General features: G+C 49.1%; 1 protein-coding gene and 1 long non-coding RNA gene across 3 annotated transcripts in view; one reads left to right on the top strand and one right to left on the bottom strand.

Annotated features, from left to right (window-relative positions):
• Window positions 1-21,145, top strand: part of IGF2BP1 (insulin like growth factor 2 mRNA binding protein 1) — a 45,994-nt gene extending 24,849 nt beyond the window's left edge. The window contains exons 3-15 of one of the 2 annotated variants that reach the window (XM_082441803.1): window positions 929-977; window positions 1,496-1,547; window positions 4,983-5,046; window positions 6,334-6,615; window positions 7,374-7,508; window positions 8,011-8,133; window positions 8,908-9,043; window positions 10,084-10,206; window positions 10,570-10,686; window positions 11,518-11,592; window positions 12,357-12,488; window positions 12,755-12,868; window positions 14,556-21,145. In XM_082441803.1, coding sequence (XP_082297929.1) covers window positions 929-977; window positions 1,496-1,547; window positions 4,983-5,046; window positions 6,334-6,615; window positions 7,374-7,508; window positions 8,011-8,133; window positions 8,908-9,043; window positions 10,084-10,206; window positions 10,570-10,686; window positions 11,518-11,592; window positions 12,357-12,488; window positions 12,755-12,868; window positions 14,556-14,648 — 1,495 coding nt within the window. In that variant the 3' untranslated portion in view covers window positions 14,649-21,145. Of the gene's footprint in view, window positions 1-928; window positions 978-1,495; window positions 1,548-4,982; window positions 5,047-6,333; window positions 6,616-7,373; window positions 7,509-8,010; window positions 8,134-8,907; window positions 9,044-10,083; window positions 10,207-10,566; window positions 10,687-11,517; window positions 11,593-12,356; window positions 12,489-12,754; window positions 12,869-14,555 lie in introns of both variants that reach the window. The other variant, XM_082441802.1, reaches the window with a different exon arrangement.
• LOC309650459 overlaps window positions 1-22,759 on the bottom strand; it is a 369,298-nt gene that overhangs the window by 282,486 nt on the left and 64,053 nt on the right. The gene's annotated exons all lie outside the window — the stretch shown is intronic.

Below are 22,759 nucleotides of genomic sequence, written 5' to 3'. Positions count from 1 at the left end.
AACCTTGAACCTGAAAGCCTTCCTCAGGGAAAATTACGTTTTTAAGAGGTATTGGAAAGATGGAAAGGAGAAACCGTAGTAAACTGGGAGGAGGGAGGGGGGAGGTCATAATGCTGGGTTGTGCGTGTGTTGATTACTCCACCTTAGCATCCACACATGTGTCTGTTATTACATCTTAAGTACTTACTCCAAGCCCTTTGCTAAGCTCTTGATAATATTATCTAACATTACCTTATACCTCCCTGTGAATAGGTATTATCCCTGTTCTACAAAGGAGAAAATTGAGCCTCAAAGAAGTTAAATAACCTTTTAAAGATCAGTGCTGTTAAGTGGAGCACAGGTTTAAATCCATATCTGTACCAAGAAAGAGCTGAGCTGCTGCCAATTATCCCGGTGTAATTTGTTTGCATATATGTTTCCCCTAATAAATTGTGAGCACCTTGAGGCCAGGTACTTTGTCTGTTTTATCATTGTGTCCCCAGCATGCAGAACAAAGTCCAGCATGAAATAGACACCGATTGAAAAGGTATCAGGTTAATGATTCGTGTAGTAATTCACATAGCTAGCTCTGTATTCCTAGATCCTGAAACACAGTGGGTGGTAATAGATGGTTGCTGAGTAAGAGAACTGGTGAGGAGAACCTAAGAGAGATAAACAAAGCAGATGTGACTGGGGTTGGGGGGGGAGGAATTATGTTATCCCAGTGCTTAGGGCATCTGATTTTGGCTTTCCTATCTGTGGTAGCACTATATTTTGCTCTCTAAAATGAAGCCAAATCTCCATTCCCAAAGGTTATCATTCTCAGACTCTAAGGCTTTGGTGTTGAGCAGAAGGTAGGAAGATAGACTGGAACAGTACTAAAAAATGCAAGGTCACAGGCCCCTAAAGTATCCAGAGCTGTCACTGATGCTGTTCTCTCTAATTTCAGGAGTCGAAAAATACAGATCCGAAATATTCCACCCCAGCTTCGATGGGAAGTAAGTGACTGCGGGAAACTCTCAGTGGCACTGGGAAAGAAGTCTGGGTCAGCCTGAGTTGGCAGAGATGACTGGGAGCTGTCCTGGGGGTTTGGGGCTAGGCCAGAGAAGCTGGTGCTGAGGGGAGGCTGGTTGGATCGCATCCTTAACCCAAGACTTCCAATATTAGTCCTTTGGGCAGTCGCTACCGTGAGAGGCATTAGGGAGGTGGGAAGGGTATTCCCTGAACCCCAAACTTAGTGATGACAGAGGATCAGCTAGGGACTCAGGTGGCACAGGTCTGCTTCCGAAAAGGCCCTTAAATGCCTTTTTGAGCTCAAGTACATTCTGTAAAGACACCCCGACGGACTACCATCAGCATTAGTACCTGAGAAAGGGCAAACTGAGCGGGTAACATGCTCAATCCCCGCCAAAGGCTCTGCCTGTACCCCAGTGCTTTGGGGTGAGGCGTGTCTAGTGATGCTTTGTGAGTTCCTGGGATGCCCAGGGCAGCCGTATTGCCTTCTCCCTGCTCCCAGGTACTGGACAGCTTGCTGGCTCAGTATGGTACAGTGGAGAACTGCGAGCAAGGTAAGAGCGGGCAGAGGAGTGGGGCGGTGGGGTAGGGGTGGGTGTTGGAGTTGGGGGTGGGGGCGTGGGTGGGAAGAGGGGCACATGGCCAGAGGTGTGGAGGGAGGTACGCTGGGGTGGGGGCTGGGACACGTAGTTCCAGCTTCAGCTCTGCTGCTTCTCCGGGACAGGTTTCTCCTCTGTTTAATGAGAGACTCAACAAAGTCACTCATTCCAAGCACGGGGTCCCCAGGCTCCTGGGGCCAACCAAGGTAGCAATAGAGGTCCCAAGATTTTAGGAATAGATTAAGAATGGAAATTGTGCACGCGGCCTGAGTAAATCTGTAGCCCTTTTACTTTAAAAGCTTCACAATTCTTTGTTTTTGTCTGGAATAATCAATGGGTTGTCTTTTTTTTTTTTTTTTGGTAGAACCTCTGATTGTGAGCTACATGTCTTTGGTCAATTTAAAAAAAACAGGATTTTTGTACATATTGATGGGCAGGCAAAATCTTTCAAGAGTGGAGAAGAAATTATTTTTATTATTATTTAAATTCTTTTTATTACTTCTCTTTCAAGAAGGAGAAATAATAAAAAAGAATTCTAGATCGTAAGAAGTTTGCTACGATTTTTGAAATTTCTCCATTGCTTAAGGTTATAAATTATTTTCAGAGAAAATAAGCTAAAATAAAATTTGGAGTGATTTGGGTTGGACATAAAGCAGAGCTTGGTCATTAGGTAGGCAAAATAAACAGTTTGAGTTTGCAGAACTTTAAGAAACCTAGACAAGACTTAAGTATTCATCTCCAAATTCTTTGTGGAAAGGGGCAAGCTGTAAATCATTATAAATGATTAAAATACTTGCCTGCATAAAGGTATGAAGCGCTAAATCAATCAAACAGGTTCTCTCCTGCTGACCCCGAAGCTTGCCTTTTATCATAAACGCCAGGACACAACTGGAAGCGCTGATAACCATCGCCCAGTCCTGCTCACAGCTTAGACTGATGACTCAGTTACTCCTGGACAAAGAGACAGCAATGGCTTGGGAGCACACTGGAGAGCCTCACTGGGGGCGCCCAGCAGGAGTCACCGCTGGTTAAGAGGCTCACCAGGGAGCTATAACACACCGAATCTGGGGGCAATACCTGCTACCTGGAGAGAACAGAATGGGAAGTGTTTGATTTTGTAAAAATTAAGTCTTCTAGTCTGCTCAGATGCCACTTTTTAATTAATTAACTTTTGGCTGCGTTGGGTCTTCGTTGCCGCACACGGGCTTTCTCTAGCTGCGGCGAGCGGGGGCTACTCTTCGTTGCGGTGCGCGGGCTTCTCATTGCAGTGGTTTCTCTTGTTGCAGAGCACGGGCTCTAGGCGCGCGAGCTTCAGTAGTTGTGGCACGCGGGCTCGGTAGTTGTGGCTCGCTGGCTCTAGAGCGCAGGCTCAGTAGTTGTGGCACACAGGCTTGGTTGCTCCGCGGCACGTGGGATCTTCCTGGACCAGGGCTCGAACCCACGTCCCCTGCGTTGGCAGGTGGATTCTTAACCACTGTGCCACCAGGGAAGCCCGGCAGGCGGATTCTTAACCGCTGCACCACCAGGGAAGTCCCATCAGATGCCACTTTCTAAGCAAAGTCCTCTCTGTCCACCCTTTTACTTTTTTTCAGGGAGAGAATGACTTTATTATTATTTTTTTAATTGAAGTATAGCTGATTTATAATGTATTAGTATTAGTTTCAGTTGCACAGCATAGTGATTCAGTATTTTTAAAGATTATACTCCATTCAAAGTCATTGCAAGATATTGTCTATAATTCCCTGTGCAATATATTTTTGTCACTTGTCTATTTTATTTAAAAAATTTTTTGGCCACACTGCGCGGTTTGTGGGATCTTAGTTCCCTGACCAGGGATCCAACCTGGGCCAATGGCAGTGAAAGCGCAGAGTCCCTACCACTGGACCGCCAGGGAATTCCCATCACTTGTCTAATTTCATACATAGTAGTTTGTATCTGTCAATCCCATACCCCCATACCCTTAAGGTTCTCCCCCCTCCTCTTGGGTAACCGCTAGTTTGCCTTCTGTCTGTGTTTCTGTTTCTGTTTTGCACGTACATTCATTTGTATTTTTTAGATTCCCCATATAGGTGATAGCACACTATTTGTCTTTCTTTGATATTTCACTAAGCATAATGTTCTCTAGGTCCATCCACATTCCTGCAAATGGCAGAATTTAATTCTTTTTTATGGCTGAGTAATAGTCCTTTGTCTCACCGTCTTTTACATTTATTTATTTGTTTGTTTGTTTATGGCTGTGTTGGGTCTTCGTTGCTGCGTGCGGGCTTTCTCTAGTTGCGGCGAGCAGGGGCTACTCTTCGTTGCGGTGCGCGGGATTCTCATTGCAGTGGCTTCTCTTGTGGCAGAGCATGGGCTCTAGGTGCGCGGGCTTCAGTAGTTGTGGTACGTGGGCTCAGTAGTTGTGGTGCACGGGCTTAGCTGCTCCGCGGCATGTGGGATCTTCCTGGACCAGGGCTCGAACCCGTGTCCCCTGCATTGGCAGGCACATTCTCAACCACTGTGCCACCAGGGAGGTCTCTGGTAGATTATTCTTTCAGAATCTTCCTCTCCACTGAGGTGGGAGAGCTGTACCGCTGAGGTCAGAAGGGCTGAGAGTGGTCTGCATTGCAGTTTTGTGGCTAAGTGCCTTCAGTGTTGTGGGGCGGCGGCTTGATTTTTTTGGTCCAAGTCCTCCATGCCAGGGCTAAGCAGGCCTAGGCGACCCATAATCACAAGACGAGGCATAAGTGGTTAATTTTATCAATCCCAGAAGGGCGAAGAGTATGTGCCCAGATCGCCTGGAATTCTAATGTCCAACCCAGGTCCACTCCCAAATCCTTCCCCCCAGACTCCATGGCAGCCACTCTTGTCAACTCACTCAGCTAGGTCATGATACACTTACATTTGATCAGTATATCCTTGAGGATACTCTAAAATGGTTTTGGGTGTTTCCCCAAATCTCTTCAGCCAGGTCCTTACAGACCATTTCTTGGTCCAGTCTCACTAGGTGTGTGATTTTTAACTAGTTTAAATTTCTTTCTAAGAATAAATTTATCTCCAGGTTGGGGTGTGTGTGTGTGTGTGTGTGTGTGTGTGTGTGTGTGTGTGTGTGTGTGTGTGTGTGTGTCTTTTCTCCCTGTTGCATAACTGCCGAATATGTTGACTGCACACCCTTTTGTATTCCTGGCTCTCTTGAGGGCTGGTAGGGAAATCAAAGGAAGGCATGTAAAGTCTAATTTGAATTTTCCAAGAGTTGTGGTGAAAGCGGTCTATAGGGGAAATGCTTTGTCATTCAAGTATTTCCTTCTTGATCGCATAACCATCAAAGATGAGCTTTTTACAATGTTTACATCATTGGTGCCATCTCCAGATCTCACTGCTCTAACCTTGACCTCTGTTTTGCTTCCCCAGTGAACACCGAGAGTGAGACAGCAGTGGTGAATGTCACCTATTCCAACCGCGAACAGACCAGGCAGTGAGTGGACCCAAAAGTGGGGCAAGGGAGGGTCTTTGTGAGTGGTGAGAGCCAGGTGCCCCTGCTTGGGCAGAGATGGGGTCTAGGTGGGCACGAGTCCGCACCTAGCCTCTGATTTTGCGGCAACCAAATCCAGACTCTTGTCTTTTGGTTCAGGAATCTGAAAGGTTCAGAAACCTCACCAGGATTGATAGCAAATACTTTGAAGGGAGAGACCCAAAGACCTCCCGGGGAAGGTGGGACATCCTCTTTAGGACAAGATACTGGCTTTTAATAGGTGTCTGGTTGCGGGAGAACCCATAGGGTCCTTTGCTGTGTTCATGGCGCCATCTAGTGGTGATGAGAAGGAACTAAGACCTAAAGGATTTGTTATGATGTGGCAGAGGCAGACATTTTATCTCAGGGATTGCCTTGAGTCCCATCACACCCACAATTTCTGGCTCCTTAGCCTGTTTGGTTGAGTCACACTTCTCCACCCACTGGTACTGACAGACTTGTATACTTTGTGTACTCATTTATACTCTATTATAGGCCGTTTTGCTTTTGATGGCTTTCTTGTCCCTTCAGCATGTTGCCTCTATCCCATTTGTTTCCTCCAACCTAGTGTAAAATCCCCCCACTTTCTCAAACCATTCAGTTTTCTTTTAGTTGCCTGCTGGACTCAGAATTTTCTGGAGGTCCCTGTGGCTGATCTATGGGCCTTAGCCTGGCTTTAAGTCAACACTTGCTTACTTCCTACTACATATTGTTGCCTTGTTAACATTTCTAACCAGCATCAGCCTTGGGGATGGCTGGCGCTTGTCCCTTCCCTTCAGTGTTCATCAGTCCCGTTTTTCAGGCATTCCAGATAGACTTAAACTCCTGCAAGCCATTCTGTCTCCACCTCTTCTGTTTCCATGGAGTTTGCTTAAACGTGGACGGTATCACTCTCAATAGGTGACACAACAAACCTTGTTCTAGCACGTTTTATTTATTATTCATTTATCGCGAATCACATGTGATTCTCATGTGAATCCTATGTGATAGGTAGCTCTGGTCGAAATTCACAAGCCAATTCCAAAATTCAGGGGATATAACTTATTTGTGTTATAATACCTTACTTGATGTCCTATGCTATTTAGACTGGAAGGTTCTCTAAGGTGGAGGTGGGAGTGGTGCACAGGTGGTCATCTCCCTTTCTTCTGGCATGTTCCATGTTGTAACCCAGCTGGGTGCTTTACACCTGGAGGGCATTTGGTGTGATTGGCATGGATTGGAGTGACCAGTAGATTCTCCCTCTGTCCTCAGAGCCATCATGAAGCTGAACGGCCACCAGCTGGAGAACCACGCCTTGAAGGTCTCCTACATTCCTGATGAGCAGATAGCACAGGGTCCCGAGAATGGGCGCCGAGGAGGCTTTGGCTCTCGGGGTCAGCCCCGCCAGGGCTCTCCTGTGGCAGCGGGAGCCCCAGCCAAACAACAGCAAGTGGACATCCCCCTGCGGCTCCTCGTGCCCACGCAGTACGTGGGCGCCATCATCGGCAAGGAGGGTGCCACCATCCGCAACATCACAAAACAGACCCAGTCCAAGTGAGTCTTGGCTGCAGGGGAAGTGGAGGTGGGGCCAGGGAACAGTGGTTGGTGCCCAGGAGGCGAGGTCTCTCCTGGAAGCACGCTGAGGGGCCTCGACTCCACTTTACCTCTTAGGAAATGTTGGGGAGGTAGAATAAGCCTGGGGGGTGCCATTTGGTGGCAGTGGCTGGGCCACACACTTTCATTAGTAAGAAGGGTTCTATTTCTTGTAGAAAGTCTCGAGCAAACCTAGTCTTGGTAAGGTGGCCACTCCTTAGTGCTCTGTGATTTCGGCACCGCTTATTGGCGGCAACGGGATGGGGCCCGTCAGGGACCTTAGTAAGAGGTCACAGTTCTGACCCGTCTCCCATTCCACCACAGCCACCCCTCTTCTCTGATCTTTATAGCTGATCATTGTGTGCTCTGTGGAAAAAGAACAGGTCACGTTGTGTCCTTATTCATAACGCATCCTTTTATTATTTACTTTTAATTTGGGACAGTGTGCCGTGTCTTTGTAGGTGTTGCAAGGGGGAAATCCAGAGTTCAAGGGGAAATGCAGCTTCAGAGCTGAGGGCTGTCGATCCCCCAACCCTGTATTCCCATGATAGACGCCACCACTCTCAGCCACCACCTCCTGACTGAGACAGAACCCATAGCAACAGGCTGGCCCTTTTCTCTGCCCATTTCAATTCTGCACTTGGCCTTGTTCCAAAAGGAGCCAGGACTGTAGCGTTGGCTGAGGGTTAGCTAACCATCCGTGTACCTGTGGTCCTCAGGATCGACGTGCACAGGAAGGAGAACGCAGGTGCTGCCGAGAAGGCCATCAGCGTCCACTCGACCCCCGAGGGCTGCTCCTCTGCCTGTAAAATGATCTTGGAGATTATGCACAAGGAGGCAAAGGACACCAAAACGTAAGGCTTCAGCTTCTGGGCACATGGGGACTGCCACCTCCTCAACTCTAACACAGACTTTTTTAAAGAAAAATAGAGACAAATAGGAGACACAGAAATTGTACGAAAGGATAAAAGCTGAGAAAATGTATCCTCCTTGTAAATAACGCCTTATATATCCTAGCAATGCTGTGCCCTCACAGGTTTGTGCATGTGTATGTATGTGCGTGTATTTTAGCACAAATAGGATCATAATGAACATGCTGTTCTATAGTTGGCTTCTTTTCGTCTATGAGTATATCTCTAAAACCATCACGACAGTTAGGATAAGGAACATATCCATTGCCCTTATTGACCTTGTGCCCTTGGCCACCCATCCCTACTTCCCATTTCTCTCCCTAAACAACCACTGATTTGCTGGTTTTCTTTGAAAACGTAATTTTTTCTTGGGGTTTACCTTGGAAACCCCTCATCTGCGGTGGTCCACCATCTAAGAAGCTCTTGTCCCTCACTTCTTCCCAAGGGCCGACGAGGTTCCCCTGAAGATCCTGGCCCATAATAATTTCGTGGGGCGTCTCATTGGCAAGGAGGGGCGCAACCTGAAGAAGGTCGAGCAGGACACAGAGACGAAAATCACCATCTCCTCGTAAGGCGCTCTCTCATTTCCCTTTACGAGTGGGATGCCTGGGCACCTGGGGTGGCTGTATTTCATTACTGAGCCTTAATATCTGCTCCTTAAGTTGGATACAGTTTCTGCTTGTTGAAGAAGAATAATCAAAGAAGCGGTAAAGAGCATTTATCTGTAAGGGCTGGAGCATTTATTATAGCGCCCATCACCGCTGTGGGCTGTTGTCAGCGTGCTGCCTCTTCAGTCCTCTGCTGCCACATCCTATCTCTCTTGCTCTGCACCTGGAGGAGAGAACCTGTGGCCAGGAGCCAGGGCTTTGGGGTTTCGGGAGCATCTGCCAGGCCATGGGAAGCGGACAGACCCAGATCCTTTTCTGAGCCCTGAGCACGTGCTGTGGGTGGTGGTTTGCCTCACTGTGGGGGGAACCAAAGTCGTGCAGCTGTTCTAGCAACTCCGTGAGCACTGTGCCTCTTGATGTTGTCAGAGACTTACCAGTGGGCAGAGTCGCTGCTGTGTTCCTAAGGGCGCAGGAAGTGGATTGCCTGGCACCACTGGGGACCAGCTTCCAGCTCTGAGCATCCTGCTTGCTTTACCAGTCTGTCTGAGTGTCCGCACCCCCCTGTGGGGAATCCTTGCCCTGCTTACAGACCCAAGGCCAGAAACAGAGAGCTATTTGCCCAAAACTAAACAGCCTGCAGAAATGGCATTGTTGTGTCTCGGCCCCAGCCAGGACCTGTTTCCCGGTCCTGGCCTGTCAGTGGAAGGCTGACGCTGCTCTGCTCCCCACCCCAGGCTCCAGGACCTCACCCTCTATAACCCCGAGAGGACCATCACTGTGAAGGGCGCCATTGAGAACTGCTGCAGGGCCGAGCAGGAGATCATGAAGAAAGTTCGGGAAGCCTATGAGAATGACGTGGCTGCCATGAGTGTGAGTGTTGGGTGCCTCTGCTTGCCCTTCTGTGAGCCTGAGCCATGGCAGAAGTGGGTCGCCAGTGAGGTGGGCGTTCACAGGCTGGGGGGGCCTTGGAGCTTTTTTTTTTTTTTTTTTTTAAAGCAGGCAGTTTGTTGAAATGTGGGCATTACATTTTTTTTTTTTTAGTTTTTATTTATTTATTTATTTATTTATTTTTGGCTGTGTTGGGTCTTCGTTTCTGTGCGAGGGCTTTCTCCAGTTGCGGCAAGTGGGGGCCACTCTTCATCGCGGTGCGCGGGCCTCTCATTATCGCGGCCTCTCTTGTTGCGGAGCACAGGCTCCAGACGCGCAGGCTCAGTAGCTGTGGCTCACGGGCCCAGTTGCTCCGCGGCATGTGGGATCCTCCCAGACCAGGGCTCGAACCCGCGTCGCCTGCATTGGCAGGCAGATTCTCAACCACTGCGCCACCAGGGAAGCCCCAGCCTTGGAGCTTTTACTTTGCTTTTGGACCTCGATTCATCAGAATCCTTTTTAAATTAAATTAATAGGGATTCTTCATTTGATTCCTGGGGTGCAAGTGGGAGTCCAGTCTTGGGCTTTGAGGTCTGTGATCCTCCTGTAAAGTTTGTGTTTATGTGCACTTTAGTGGGGAGAGGGTCCATAATTTTCATCTGGTTTTTAAAGGGGAGTGAGGATGTGGGGCACGTGACCAAAAAGGTGAGTCCTAAAAGTCAGAGATCTGTCTCCTCTTCCTTGTCATCGGCTGAGTCCGAGGTATGTCTCTGTCAGAGCGGAGTAAACCACTAGAGAGGAAGGACGTCTGAGGGTCTAACGCTGGGCCTTCTCCTCAGGGCTGCCGGTTCTTAGTCCAGCGAGAGCCCTCGGTGTACATGTGAGTGTGTGTAAAAACCAGAAGGGCAGGCAGGTTTGGGGCAAAAGCACGTCATTCCGCTGTTTAGGCCCACTCACCCTCTTGTTCAGCCAGGGCCATGTACAAGGGCCACCAGGTCCTGTCAGAATGAGCCGACCTCTTTCTCTTGACCTTCCTTCCCCAGCTGCAGTCTCATCTCATCCCCGGCCTGAACTTGGCTGCCGTAGGCCTTTTTCCAGCCTCCTCCAGTGCAGTCCCACCACCTCCCAGCAGCGTCACCGGAGCTGCTCCCTACAGCTCCTTTATGGTAGGTGCAGGGTCTTGCTACAGGGGACCTCTGGGCCATGTGGCCGCAGGGTCCAACTCTTTGTGGCAGCCTGACGCTTGGGGATTTGAGGGGAGAGGGAAGGGCTCCCAGCCACTGGCGCCAGCCCTCCAGGGCATCAGCCCTGTGCACGGCAGCCTCAGATGCTGGCAGCACTCTTCCTCTTTGTCTTGCCCGGCTTCTTCCATTTGTCCCTGCTACAAAGAGCTACAGAGCATGTAGCCCAGGGTGGCCGCTGGGTGCCTGCACCCCTTCCTCCTCCCGAGGATGCAGGGCAGGGCCACGGAGGGCTGCCGGGCTGTGTCCCTTGACCTGCGTTAATAACATGTCCTGTCTTGGCAGCAGGCTCCAGAGCAGGAGATGGTGCAGGTGTTCATTCCTGCCCAGGCAGTGGGCGCCATCATCGGCAAGAAGGGGCAGCACATCAAACAGCTCTCCCGTTTCGCCAGTGCCTCCATCAAGGTGACCTGCTCTGTCTCCTTCCAGTTCCCGGGGTGGGAGAGTGCTCTGCTCCCATCACCCTCTACTTTTGTTCTCAGGCACCCCATCTACCTAGTGTTAGGCAGATGCTTTGCTTTTGACCTCGCTTGGTCCTCCGTGGGATGCCTTCCAGGCTCCTGGGCTTTCAGGCTAAGGGAGGAGGTGGTATTGTAGCACAGAAGAGAACTTCAGGTCAGGCAAGACTGACCGGGTTCAAATCGCAGCTTCTGAGCTATAGGACCTGAGCCTTCGATTCCTCATCAGTACAGTAGGGATGATAATACTCTGAAGTAATGCAGCCAAAGCCCCTGGCTCAGTGCCTGGTGCACAGTGGTTGCTCAGTAAATGTTAGCTGTCTTCCCACCTTCCCTGGCCATGGAGAACCTGTCACAGTGAACAAATGTTTTGTTAAATTTCACAAGTCTCAAGCCATTGGTTTCAGTGGTCTGAAAGGTTTTGGTCAAATGCAGTATATGTTCTCTGAAGAAGAGCTCCGGGAGATTCTCTGGGAGGTCACTGCCCTCCCCCCACTGGTCATCTGTGCCCCTCCCTCTTGGCAGGACTCTACTGAAACCTGCTGGGGAGTGGGGGAGATGGGGTGTGGGCAGGGTGCCCCTACTTAGAGAATGTCAAGAAACGAACGCACCCATGCCCTCATAAGAGTTTTGGTGCAGGCGCAATAGCCTTGGGGTTCGGGGTCTTTGTTCTTCACTCCCCTGGCCGTCCGAAGTGGGGAGTGGAAGCAGGGTGGTGGTAGGGGTCTGGAGGAGGTGGAGATAGAGGGCACCTCTTTGACCGCTGTTTGCTTTGCAGATCGCTCCTCCTGAAACTCCGGACTCCAAAGTTCGTATGGTCATCATCACTGGACCCCCAGAGGCCCAATTTAAGGTTCTCATCTTTATTGTTTTTCCAAGTAGGACCCAGAGGAATCGAGTTTGGATGGGAGTGCAAATCTGTATCACGTTTTTAAGCTTCCCTGCAAAATACAGGGCTGCAAGGCTGCTTTCAAATTGACATCAAACGGGAATTCTGTTGCTTTCCCTCTTTGCTTCCTGAGAGTAAACAGGCACATGGGAAAGAAGGCAGTCTGAGGGCTTCTTCCTTGCCCTCTGCCTTAGTGACTAAGGAAGGCCCTTCTCTCCTTTATGTCCCTATGACATGCCTAGGTTCTCGAACTTCTGGGAAGACAGCCAAAGAGTTGATAGCTTATTCTGACCTAGGGAGGGATGGACAATGGGGACAGCTCTCTAGACTGTGTGGAGTGACCAAGAGGCTGCCCTCTGAGTGAGTGACTTCCACCAGCTGCTACTCAGGGCCTTGACTTGCCAGCCACAGCTTGTCCAAGCCCATGCAAGCATCCCAGACCCCATGGGTCTGGTTTGTAGCTTAGGTACTATGTTCCTCTGGGGAGTTACGTATTCATACTGGGCAGTTACTCTGCCCAGGCTCCCCAGTGTTACAAGTGAGCAGGAGGAGTGTTGGCAGGTCAGTCCTGTGGACCTTCCGTATCACCTGGCCTAGATGGTGACCCCCCCCCCCCCGCGAGTGGGGGTGGGCCTGTGGGCCAGAGGAGGAAGGGCTGGGGCTTGGGGAGCTTCCCTTTCGTCACACACAGGTGGCCCGCTGATACAACAATGACCTTCTCGTCTCAGGCTCAGGGAAGAATTTATGGAAAACTCAAGGAGGAGAACTTCTTCGGTCCCAAGGAGGAAGTAAAGCTGGAGACCCATATCCGGGTGCCAGCGTCGGCAGCTGGCCGGGTCATTGGCAAAGGTGGCAAAACGGTGAGCCGTGAGGGTCAGGTTGAAAGCTCTGGACATTAGTCCCCAAACCCGACAGCTCTTCCCTGGCCCCCAGCTCCTCCACCCGGCCCAGCCTGGGAACTCGCAATTTGCCTGTTTACTTGATTCCACTTCCCAAGCCCAGCTCCTGACTCCTCCAGTTTCTACCTGCTAGTGACCAAGCTCTTGACCCTCCAGTCCCACCCATGTTTGACATGGACAGCACCCTGAGCTCCTCTCTGACCGGTCCTCCCTGCCCCTGCCCCCAGGTGAATGAGCTGCAAAATTTGACAGCAGCGGAGGTGGTGGTGCCAAGAGACCAGACCCCTGATGAGAACGACCAGGTCATCGTCAAGATCATCGGGCATTTCTATGCCAGCCAGGTACATATGTCACTCCCCCATCACGGGAGGGCGGCAGGGCTCCAGAAGCATGACCTCGACAAGTCCCATGCACTCTGCCTGCCTCTGGGCTGGGTTACTCCTTCCTTCCAGGTGTAAGGGCATGAGGTGTAGATGTTTTATCCCTTCTTAAGGCTGTGGGGACAGTGATTTGACCGTTTTCATAGGTAGTCTGTATTATGTAATAACTGTGGTGTAGCATATGTTATATGTTAATAGTCTTCCCTGTCGTCTAACCTTAGTCCTTCTCTTTTGCACTGGATGAGAAGAGAAATGGGTCTCATCCACCACCCAGCCCTGTTCATGGAATAACGTCCTGGGTTGCCCGTTTGCAGAGCAGTTCCTTCACCTTTCCCAGAACCACTGCTCCATCCTTGCTTCCAGTTCTTCCACCCTCCTGTTCTCTTCCTGGAACTCACATCCATCCCGGCGGCACTGCTTCCAGTAAGCCAGTCAGCAGTGCCCAGCATTGGGACTGACCCCAGGGTCTAGAAAGGAGGGCAGGTATCAGGTTCAAATTATAGGATGATTGGAAGCTAGTGGGGTTTTCCTAAAACCCCCTAGTGTTGGAGCTAGAAGGGATGTGGAGAGTATTGGATACAGTCCCTTCCACTCACAGAGGATAAGCATGTCACATCAGGCTTGTGGCCCACCTGAGGCTGCTCACGCAATCAAGGGCAAAACAGGAACCCAGACCCCAGCATAGTGTGACAACTTTCTCCGACAGCCCTTTGGGAGCCGTTAATAGCCACAGAAATATTTAAGATTTATGGGTTCTGCTGCTGCACCAAGCATTATTCTATGTGGTCTCTATTAACTCATGTAATCCTCATAACAACCTCATTGTACAAATGAGGAATGTGAGATTTAAATGATATATCCAGGGATGCAGAGAGCCAGGGTGTATTAAGTACCAAAGTGGGGACATTTTTCATTGGTTAAAATGAGAACTCAGTGAAAAACTATGTAAAACATCAAGCACAGGGGTGACAGCATAGGAATTCATGTATAAATATTGACTCCACATTCTTTCCCCAACCTAGACCAACTTTCTCTTTAACCAAGAAATCAAGCACTCAATTTATGGAAAGGAGACATTCTGGTAAATTTCTGTCAAGAGAATCACATTCTACAGTTGATTTCCCTTATAAAACTTTGTTCATAGGGAAGACACTTTTAAGAAGGAAAGAGTAAAGATACCAGTCCTCTGGTGTTTTGTCCACTTTCACAGTGGAGCTTATTTCACTACCTTTTGGTTATCCCAATGCATCCCCTTTCCTGGGATATTTACATGCATAGTGGAGTTGTGATTGGTGACGAGGTCTCCTGATTTTTGACCTTCTGACAACACATGCGCCTGGAAGCTCTGGGAGTTCCCCCTTGAGTTCAGTAACGTGTGTCAACTTGGTCATGTTTTAAATACTGATGAATGAATTTATGCTACTGTTTATCCTCCCTTCCTCTGTATGAATCCAGTGGGTGCTCAGGGTCTGCTGGGAGGCAAAGAAACCTATGGTCACTCTAATCCTCAGTCTTCTCTTACCTTTCGTTCAAGTCCAACATGACCTGTTGTTGCCGCTGGTGTCCAGACCCCGATGGCTCCTCTCCCCACGTAAGGCTGTATCTGCTCGCCTTCGGAGATCCTCACTCTCACTTGTTCTGTCTGCAGATGGCTCAGCGGAAGATACGAGACATCTTGGCGCAAGTCAAACAGCTGCACCAAAAGGGACAGAGTAACCAGGCCCAGGCCCGGAGGAAGTGACCAGCCCCTTCCCATCATGTCGGCTCAAGGACAACAGGCCGAAATCGAGAGCACGTTCTCCCCAGCAGGCCTGAGAATGAGCGGGAATCAGGGACACTTGGGCCGGGATGTAGATCAGGTTTGCCCACTTGCTTGAGGAAGTCGTTCCAGTGAGGAACCCTGATCTCTCAGCCCTAAACACCCAACCAATTGGCCCAACACTGCCCACCCCTGAGGGTGTCACCATGGAAATTCTAGCTCAGGGTGCTTTTAAACGTGGATTGTTTAAGTTCTCCAGGTCCCACCTAGAGGGTGGGTCAGACCCCAGTGGGAAGAGAAATAAAATTTCCTTCAGGTTTTTAAAACATGCAGAGGGGTGTTTTAATCAACCTCAAAGGATGGTTTACTTCTTGACCCTAAGATCCTTCCAACCTTCTTCTACTTGGTTTATTGATTAAAATACCTCTATTCTTGTGCCCTGACATAGCCTTTTCGTATATTCACACTGGTTATGTTACCTTTCTGCTACTGGCAAAAGTGAGAACCAATCCATTGCTTTGCTTACGTTATTGACTCGAAGGGAGAAGACACATTGGCATCTGTAGATTAATTCCCTTCCTAACCAACCAGTAGGAACAGCAAGGAATAAAGAATGGCAGAGAAATGGGGAGAAAGGTGATTGAACTATACAGTAATCCACGTTTAAAAGGAGTGCCCTTGTGGCTGATTGATTCCAGATCGCCACCTTGAAAAATTGGCACAGTTCAAATTTCCCGCTCTGTTGGGGCTTCCCCACTAGGATTCCCGCCCCGTTCATGTCCCTCTAACCATGTAAGTCCCACGTCATGTCCAGGTGCACATGGGTGGTACTGACTGCTCAGCGGGATAGGGGCTGACCACTGTACTGTCCCTGATTCCTATCATTCTCAGGCAGATTTTATATTTTTTTAAAGTCTATTTTAATGATTGGATACGAGCACTGGGAAGGGGACACTAACGCCCCTTGATAAAGTCTCAGTTCCATGGAGGACTTGAGTGGCCCCAAAGGCTGCCACTGTGCCCTCACGCCAGCCCACGTGCTCCCATAAGGGCTGGTTCCCAGAAGCAGGGGTTGCGGGGCACTCCCCCCCACGGCACTGTTCCCTTGGTGGTGGTGGGACGTGGAACCCGACCCTGAGCTCCTGATAAAGCTGAAGTCCATCATTTGGCATCTTTTATGACTGTTCAGTAAATTGGAGAGAAAATTTGCTTCTGTTTTCGTCCTAGAGGCATATTGAACTGATGGCTTCTGCCTCCACGAGTCGTTGGCACGATGTTATGTGTGCCTAAAACAACAAAATTCAAAATACCAGCAACATTATGCACAAAGGGGTAAACAAGCTTAATTTATTAATTTTCCAGGCTCAGCAAGATCCCGTTTTCAGTTCAGCCCTTGTGGAAGACATCAGCCATCAGTTAAATGAGGTTAGGCCTCCCCTCCTAATGTACTGATTGTCAGTGCATGTTAGCCAGGTGGTGCACTTTAGCTACCTTGGACAATGCTATCAAGTGTGCTGGGAAGGGAGGAAGGCCTCCCGCATGTGGAAGAGCCCATGCTCTGGACTCCCCTCCTTCCGACATTGCAACAACGACAGTAACAACCAGACCACCTTGACATGTGGGCGGAGTCAGTCAGGTAATGCTGTGCGCGAAGTAAACTACCTCAAGGTATGAAGTTACCTCAGCAATTACTTTCCTTTTTGTTCCCCCCACCTCTTTTTTTTAATCTTTTTTTCTTTGCGGCTTGCTGATATTTTATATAAAAAAGAAAAGCAAAGCAAAAGAGAAGCTGATAGTCTTGAATATTTTATTTTTTTAATGAAAAGAAAAAAACGAGAAAGTTATGTTTCATAATTTCTTACAACATGAGCCAGTGTAACCCTTTAGGAACTCTCTATGGAGAACAGGCCCTGTGGGAAAGGCAGCTGGAGCTGCCCCTTGGACGGAGGCTGGGCCGAGTGGGAAGGCCCACGTGTGAGAGAGCCCAGGGCCAGGCTCTGATCTCTAAGCCACCAGCCTCTCCCAGGAGAATCCTGCCTGATGAGATTAACAAGCCCAGCAGAGCTGTGGCCCCAAGGGCGAAACAACAGCCTCCAACAGCCGGCCTGTGGTCTCCCCTCCCCCCTTTGGTTAAAGGGCACCCCAGTCGGTTTTTCCCACCAGTGGTGCTGTTGAGATATTTAAAAATATTGCCTCCGTTTTATCGAGGAGAGAAATAATAACTAAAAAGATACCCTTTAAAAAATCTATACTTCTCTGTCTAAAAATATGGGAGCCAAGATTCCATTAGTGGAAGAGACAAAGCCATCCTCTCACCCTCAGAGAGGTCCACCTGGTTTGTCGTTGCAGTGCTTTTCACTTTTTGTTCTTATTTCATTTCAATCCCGTCTTGCTATTCTTGGTCTTTATCAGTAGACCAAGGGGCAAACAGATAACTGCCCCCTCTGTCTCCCCGTCTTCTTTCAGTTGATCTGATGGACTCTTAACTGTGGACCCAAACTTAACCAAATTCTTGATTTAGGGTGGTGGGGAGGGGATTCGGGAATGTGACTGGGGACAGGTTCCTGCCTCATTTGTGTCTTGTCACTTTCTCCCCATGACATTCCTTTATAGCCCCCAGAACTGTCTACCCCAAAGAGGAGGAAGCAGGAAAGCATTTAGGGATGATATCAGGCCAGTATAATTAAGCTTCCCACCTGTCCAAACCACAAAAAAGGGTCTCCCAACTTCTCTTTCTGGCTCTATATGCTTTATTCCAAAATGAAGCAGATAACGTTCAGACATCGGCCATTTAGTGATGTAAGGTGAATTTCCAGCAGCAAGCATGCTTTGATATCCGGTTCAAACTACCATCAGAATAAAATCCCCACAGTACCTGAAATGTGATTGTTGCAGTGTTCAGTTTCCTTGGGATCCTGCTCCCTTCACACCTTAAGCCCACTTCCTTTCCCTTTGGCTGATTCAGCTCCCAGAAGAGACCAGGAGTGTGGCAAGGGACTGTCAAACTTGACTTGGATTAGGCACGGCTGATACTCGCCCAGCAGGAAAATTGTGGAAGTTACGCTACCAGAAAGCAAAGGAATATGGTTTGGTGGTTAAGGTTTAGCAGGATAAAAGGCCTGTCTTGGTGGGTCTGCTTTTGACCTATAGACGAGGGCTTTGGGCACCTCATGCCCCCCTGCACATCACCTCCATTTCCCCATCCTTGGTGAGATAACAACCTGAAACGCACTTGGGAGGTTTGGTTGATTTGAGAAAAACGACTTTTAAAAAACAGCTTCTGTGCTCTGATATGTGTGTGAGCTACATATATATTTTAAAGAAAGGACCATCACTTTGCGATATATTGTTTAATTCTGTGGAACACGTAAAAAACCAAAATGGTTTGATTCCCTGACTTTGAAGCTGCATCTGACAGTGACACCCAATGGCTTGAATCCCCTCGAGGGTCTGCTTGCCTTTTGCAGTTTGGGTTGTGGACGTGGCTCTTAGGAGGGGTCTGGGAAGGAGAGAGCTGTTTTTAGGGACAGGGAGTTTCATCACCTTCTCTTTCCTCCCCTTCTCCTGGTCCTTCTCAGTCTTTTTCCCTTTACCCTGAGCTCTCCACTTCTGGGGGCGGTTGGGGGCTGTTAAGTTATGCCTCGCGATTGGCAGAAAAGACCCTGTGTAAAACCCAGAGAACACTGGAGGGGAACACTCCAGTTGGTTCTGTGTGTCCGTTTTCCTCTGTGCCAAAGACAGACAGACAGAGGCTGAGAGACGCCATTTCTGAATCAAAGCAATAGCCATCGTTTGACATAGACCTGGGCCGTCTGAGAGGGGGAGGGCTCCTGGAAACAGCGTGGGCTTAAAGACCCGTCCCTTCCCTTCTGGGGCTCCTGGGGGATTGGGGGCAGGACGTGCCAAGGGGCGGGGAGCTGAGAAGGGGGTCCGATGGCTCCTGGTTGCACTTTGGAGAAGGAGGGGAAGTTTGGGGCTCCTCCGAGTGGGGCTGTGCTCTGTCCCCTGACCCCACTGCAGAGGCAGCACTGCGAGTTCTCTTCAGGCCTGGCAGACTGGCAACGAGGAGGGGCCTCAGTTAGCTCTCAAGGGTGCCTTCCCCTCCTCCCACCCCAGACATACCCTCTGCCAAACTGGGAACAGCAGTACTACATAACTACCTCACAGAGCCCCAGAGGGACTGCCCGAGCTTCTGCCTCAGTCCACGCTTCCCTCCTCCTCCTCGCTCAGGGGTGGGGAGTCCCCTTTCCCCCTAAAGTGTTGGTGGCGAGATCCTTGTGGCTTTGACGTTCAAACCTATTTGTTGAAAACTGGTAGGAGGAAAACAGCACAGCCTGCCACCGTAACTGCAGGAAGATAGAAGAATCCTCAATGCCAGGGGACATAAAGCCATTTCCTTTCCAAACTCTTGGTGATTTAGATGCAGGACTTTTCTCTTGTATTCAGACTTAGAGCAACACCAGCTAAAAACTTCAGTTTCTTTCCTTTGGATACATAAGGCTTCTCTATCGGGGTACAGGACAGGGAGGAGGCCTCATGACCGAAGGTGGATTTGGAGGGTGAGGGCCAGAGCCCCAACCCTGACCCTCGGCCCTGTGCAACTCCTTGGGGGCACAGTCTGATGGCACCATTACTGGTGCCTTAGTCTGGTTGAATCTGGATGGACAAGACAAAAAAGAAAGAATTTTTTTTCTGAAATGAAATAGCAGGAAGCTCCTCGGGGCATGTGTCTTGAGTAACCACAGGTGATGGATGCTAGGAGTATAAATGGATTAACTACCTCAATCCTCACAGTGAGATTAGAACCAAGGGCTGGGACTGGTGAGGAAGGGTTTGGATCCCAGTCAGTCGGAGTGAGCTGAGGCTTGTGCCACAAAAGGTTTGTCCTTGAGGAACAGGCATGCCTGCTAGATACTCATCGGTTGGGTTGGGAGGACTGGCCATTAGGCCCCCCTTTCTGCCTTCCTTGCCCCGGGGTCCTATGCTTCACCTTTTTCCCCTTCAGCCTGTCCCTCCCTCACCTGCTGTATCTTACTGGACCAGAGGGTGAGGAGAGGACTTGCCTCCTCTTTTCCTGCAGAGGGGGCTCCCTGGAGGTGAGATGTGGGGCTCAGCCTGGAACCCGCTACTCAGCCCCAAAGCCAGGAAGCCTGGGGAAGCCGGAGCTAAGACCTCTTCAACAGGGTTTCTTTAGATGTTCCACCTCCTCTGTACCCCTTCCCAGTCTTCACGGGGACGGTTGGCTCTAGAAGAAGAGGTGGAGCAGCATCCCTTACCCTGAGAGTCCGAGGGCCTGGTCCTCTGGTCACTCAGGAGTCTTTGTAGTCGGGGAGTTCCACTGGGCGATCCCAGCCCCTCCCCACCCTCTAATGGACCTCCTCATAGAAGCCCCATTTCACTTTTGTTTTATCTACCTCTTAGCAAGACAATAGAGATAAATTAGGTAGTGGCAACTCCACTTGCTTAGATTAGGGGGGGAAAAAGATTTCTTTTTCCAAAGGAAAAAAAAAAAATATTACCTTAAAAATACTTTCCAAAAAATTAAAAAAAAAAAAAAAAACCAAAAAAAAAAATTTTAAGAGGGAGACATTTTCCAGTGACTGCTGGATTGTTTTAATTCCCCAAACTTTTCTCTTTTTTTCCCCCGCAAATAAGTTTCACTCTTTGGCGATTTTCTCCACTTGTTTAAGATGATGTGCTCTTCTAACAGGTTCAGCTTTCACAATCTGCCCCCTGGCTTGCCCCACCCCAGACCCCATTCCTGCCAGTGAGTTCCTACCTGTGCTCTCCCTGTTGCTTCTCAGCCAGGTGACTTCACTCACCCCCACCAAGAACAAAGGCTTTGTGTGTATTGGGGTGGTGAAGTCTGGTCTCGCCATTTCAACCTTTGGGGGTTGGGGGGGCACTTGTAACACTTCCATGTAAAATTTCTATAACCTACTGCAGTGTAAAGGTGTTCAAGATGAATTTCAGCCGATAATGAGTTAGCAGGAGGAATAAAAGTCCTCTGCCACCGTTTGAGGTCTCCCCTTTCTCCAGCATCTTGATCCTGGTCCCAGAAACCAGAATAAAAGAGCCCCCTCCCCGGAGGCAAAGTGAAGTGGTGTCTGGTCCTGAGACATCACTCACGTGGGAGAGTGAAAAATGTATTTTTATAAATGCAAAACATGGGTGGAGGCTGGAGGGGGCACTCATGCCTGTGATTGTGTAACCGTATTCTGTAACTGCGGCCACTTTGAAAATTGTACTTGGCTGGGAATCTGCCGGCCCGTCACCACCCGGTTTTGATTGTACCCTTCCTTCCACCCTTTAATCTGCTCTGTGCTTGGTCTGGGGAGGTGGGGCGGCTGGCTCAGACTTTTGGAGTTTGTTCTTTTGCTGGATGAGCGCTCCGGTTTTCTTTCCTGTGAAGGTTGTTTCAGCTACAAATCACTTCATTCCGCTGTTTCAATTTCAAAATAAAAGGAAACATATTGAAAGCTGTGAATTGTGTCTATGTCTCAGGGAGGGTTTTGGGGATCTGGTAGCTGAGATGCTGAGACTTCTGGGGGTCGAGCCCTGGTCTCCAGGGACCAGAGCCACTCAAATGCAAAGTAGGCGTTTTTGTTATATTTACAGGATAGCAAGAGAGGAGTGGCTTTTAAATGGCCTTGCTCCTAATTTACTTTGCATATTGGAATAAGGCCTCCACCGTTAAAGAAGATGTTGGATAACGTCTGCACAGGAGTTGCAGTCGCTTTTCCTGACACCTGCCCTAAGAAAAACGGTGCCGATGGCTTTTTTGGGGGGTTTCCTGGAAGGGAGCTTGGTCATCATCTACTGTGACCCTGCACTCCCTTATTTTTTTTTTCCTTTTCTGAAGCCCAGATTGGTTGAGGGACAGCCTTGTGTGACACAGCTTGGACCCGAACTTGGCTCTCCTGATTCTCGGTCCAGCCTTTTTCACTCTATCACCCATCCTTAAAAGATGACATGATGGTACTGGGCAACGCCATGCTTAAAAGAAACATTCCAGGTTATCTTTTGAGTGAATAGGTGTGGCTACCCCCGGAAGTCTGGTGTCGAAGGAGCACACTAAGAACTGTCCCTCCCACTTAGGTTTGTTTTTTTTTTTCTTTAATTAATTTATTTATTTTTGGCTGCGTTGGGTCTTCGCTTCTGTGCGAGGGCTTTCTGTAGTTGCGGCAAGCGGGGGCCACTCTTCATCGCGGTGCGCGGGCCTCTCACTGTCGCGGCCTCTCCCGTTGCGGAGCACAGGCTGCAGACCCGCAGGCTCAGTAGTTGTGGCTCACGGGCTTAGTTGCTCTGCGGCATGTGGGCTCTTCCCAGACCAAGGCTCGAACCCGTGTCCCCTGCATTGGCAGGCAGATACTCAACCACTGCGCCACCAAGGAAGCCCCCCCACTTAGGTTTTTTAGCAGCCCTGGATATTGAGCAGATCAGTGAAAACTTGACTTCCACAGGGGACAGTGAGGGATATTTGCTAAGTATGGTGATACCATACTTAACCCTCTTCCTATGCAGAGTGACTGGATGGGATAAGGTCACTGGGCTAGATTTAGTGTTGCTGTTATAGTGCCTTCCCAAATAATTGGATAAATGTTGGGACATGATTTTCAAGTCTTAGTGGAAGCTTTATATAAGAGATTAATATTTATTGGTTCCCTGACTTTTTTTAGGAATAATTAAGGTGGGAAAAAAAAAAAGCAGCTTAGGGAATTCCCTGGTGGTCCAGTGCTTTCACTGCCGGGGCCCAGGTTCAATCCCTGGTTGGGGAACTAAGATCCTGCAAGCCACTTGAGGTGCAGCCAAAAAAAAAAGAAAGAAAACAGGAATAATTAAGGTGGTTAAACATGGGAACGAAACCCTGTGGATACTTTCCTAATGGTGGCCAGTGTTTGTTGAGATAAATATTGTGCTTGTTACACATTTAAGGCATTAAGGACTTTACGTGAGGGATTATTTATTTAACCCTCACAACAATTCTAAAGTGAATGTTATTCCCATTTTATAGATGAAGCAACTGAAGTTCAGAGTGGTTGTTACTAAAGTCACACAGACATTTGATTCTAGAAACTACCTTTCACAACAAG

This window comes from Balaenoptera physalus, assembly GCF_965194825.1.
Source record: "Balaenoptera physalus genome assembly, chromosome: 20".
Taxonomy (NCBI): Eukaryota; Metazoa; Chordata; class Mammalia; order Artiodactyla; family Balaenopteridae; genus Balaenoptera; species Balaenoptera physalus.
Note: the sequence above shows the minus strand (reverse complement) of the source record. Positions and strands in the feature narration are given on the sequence as shown.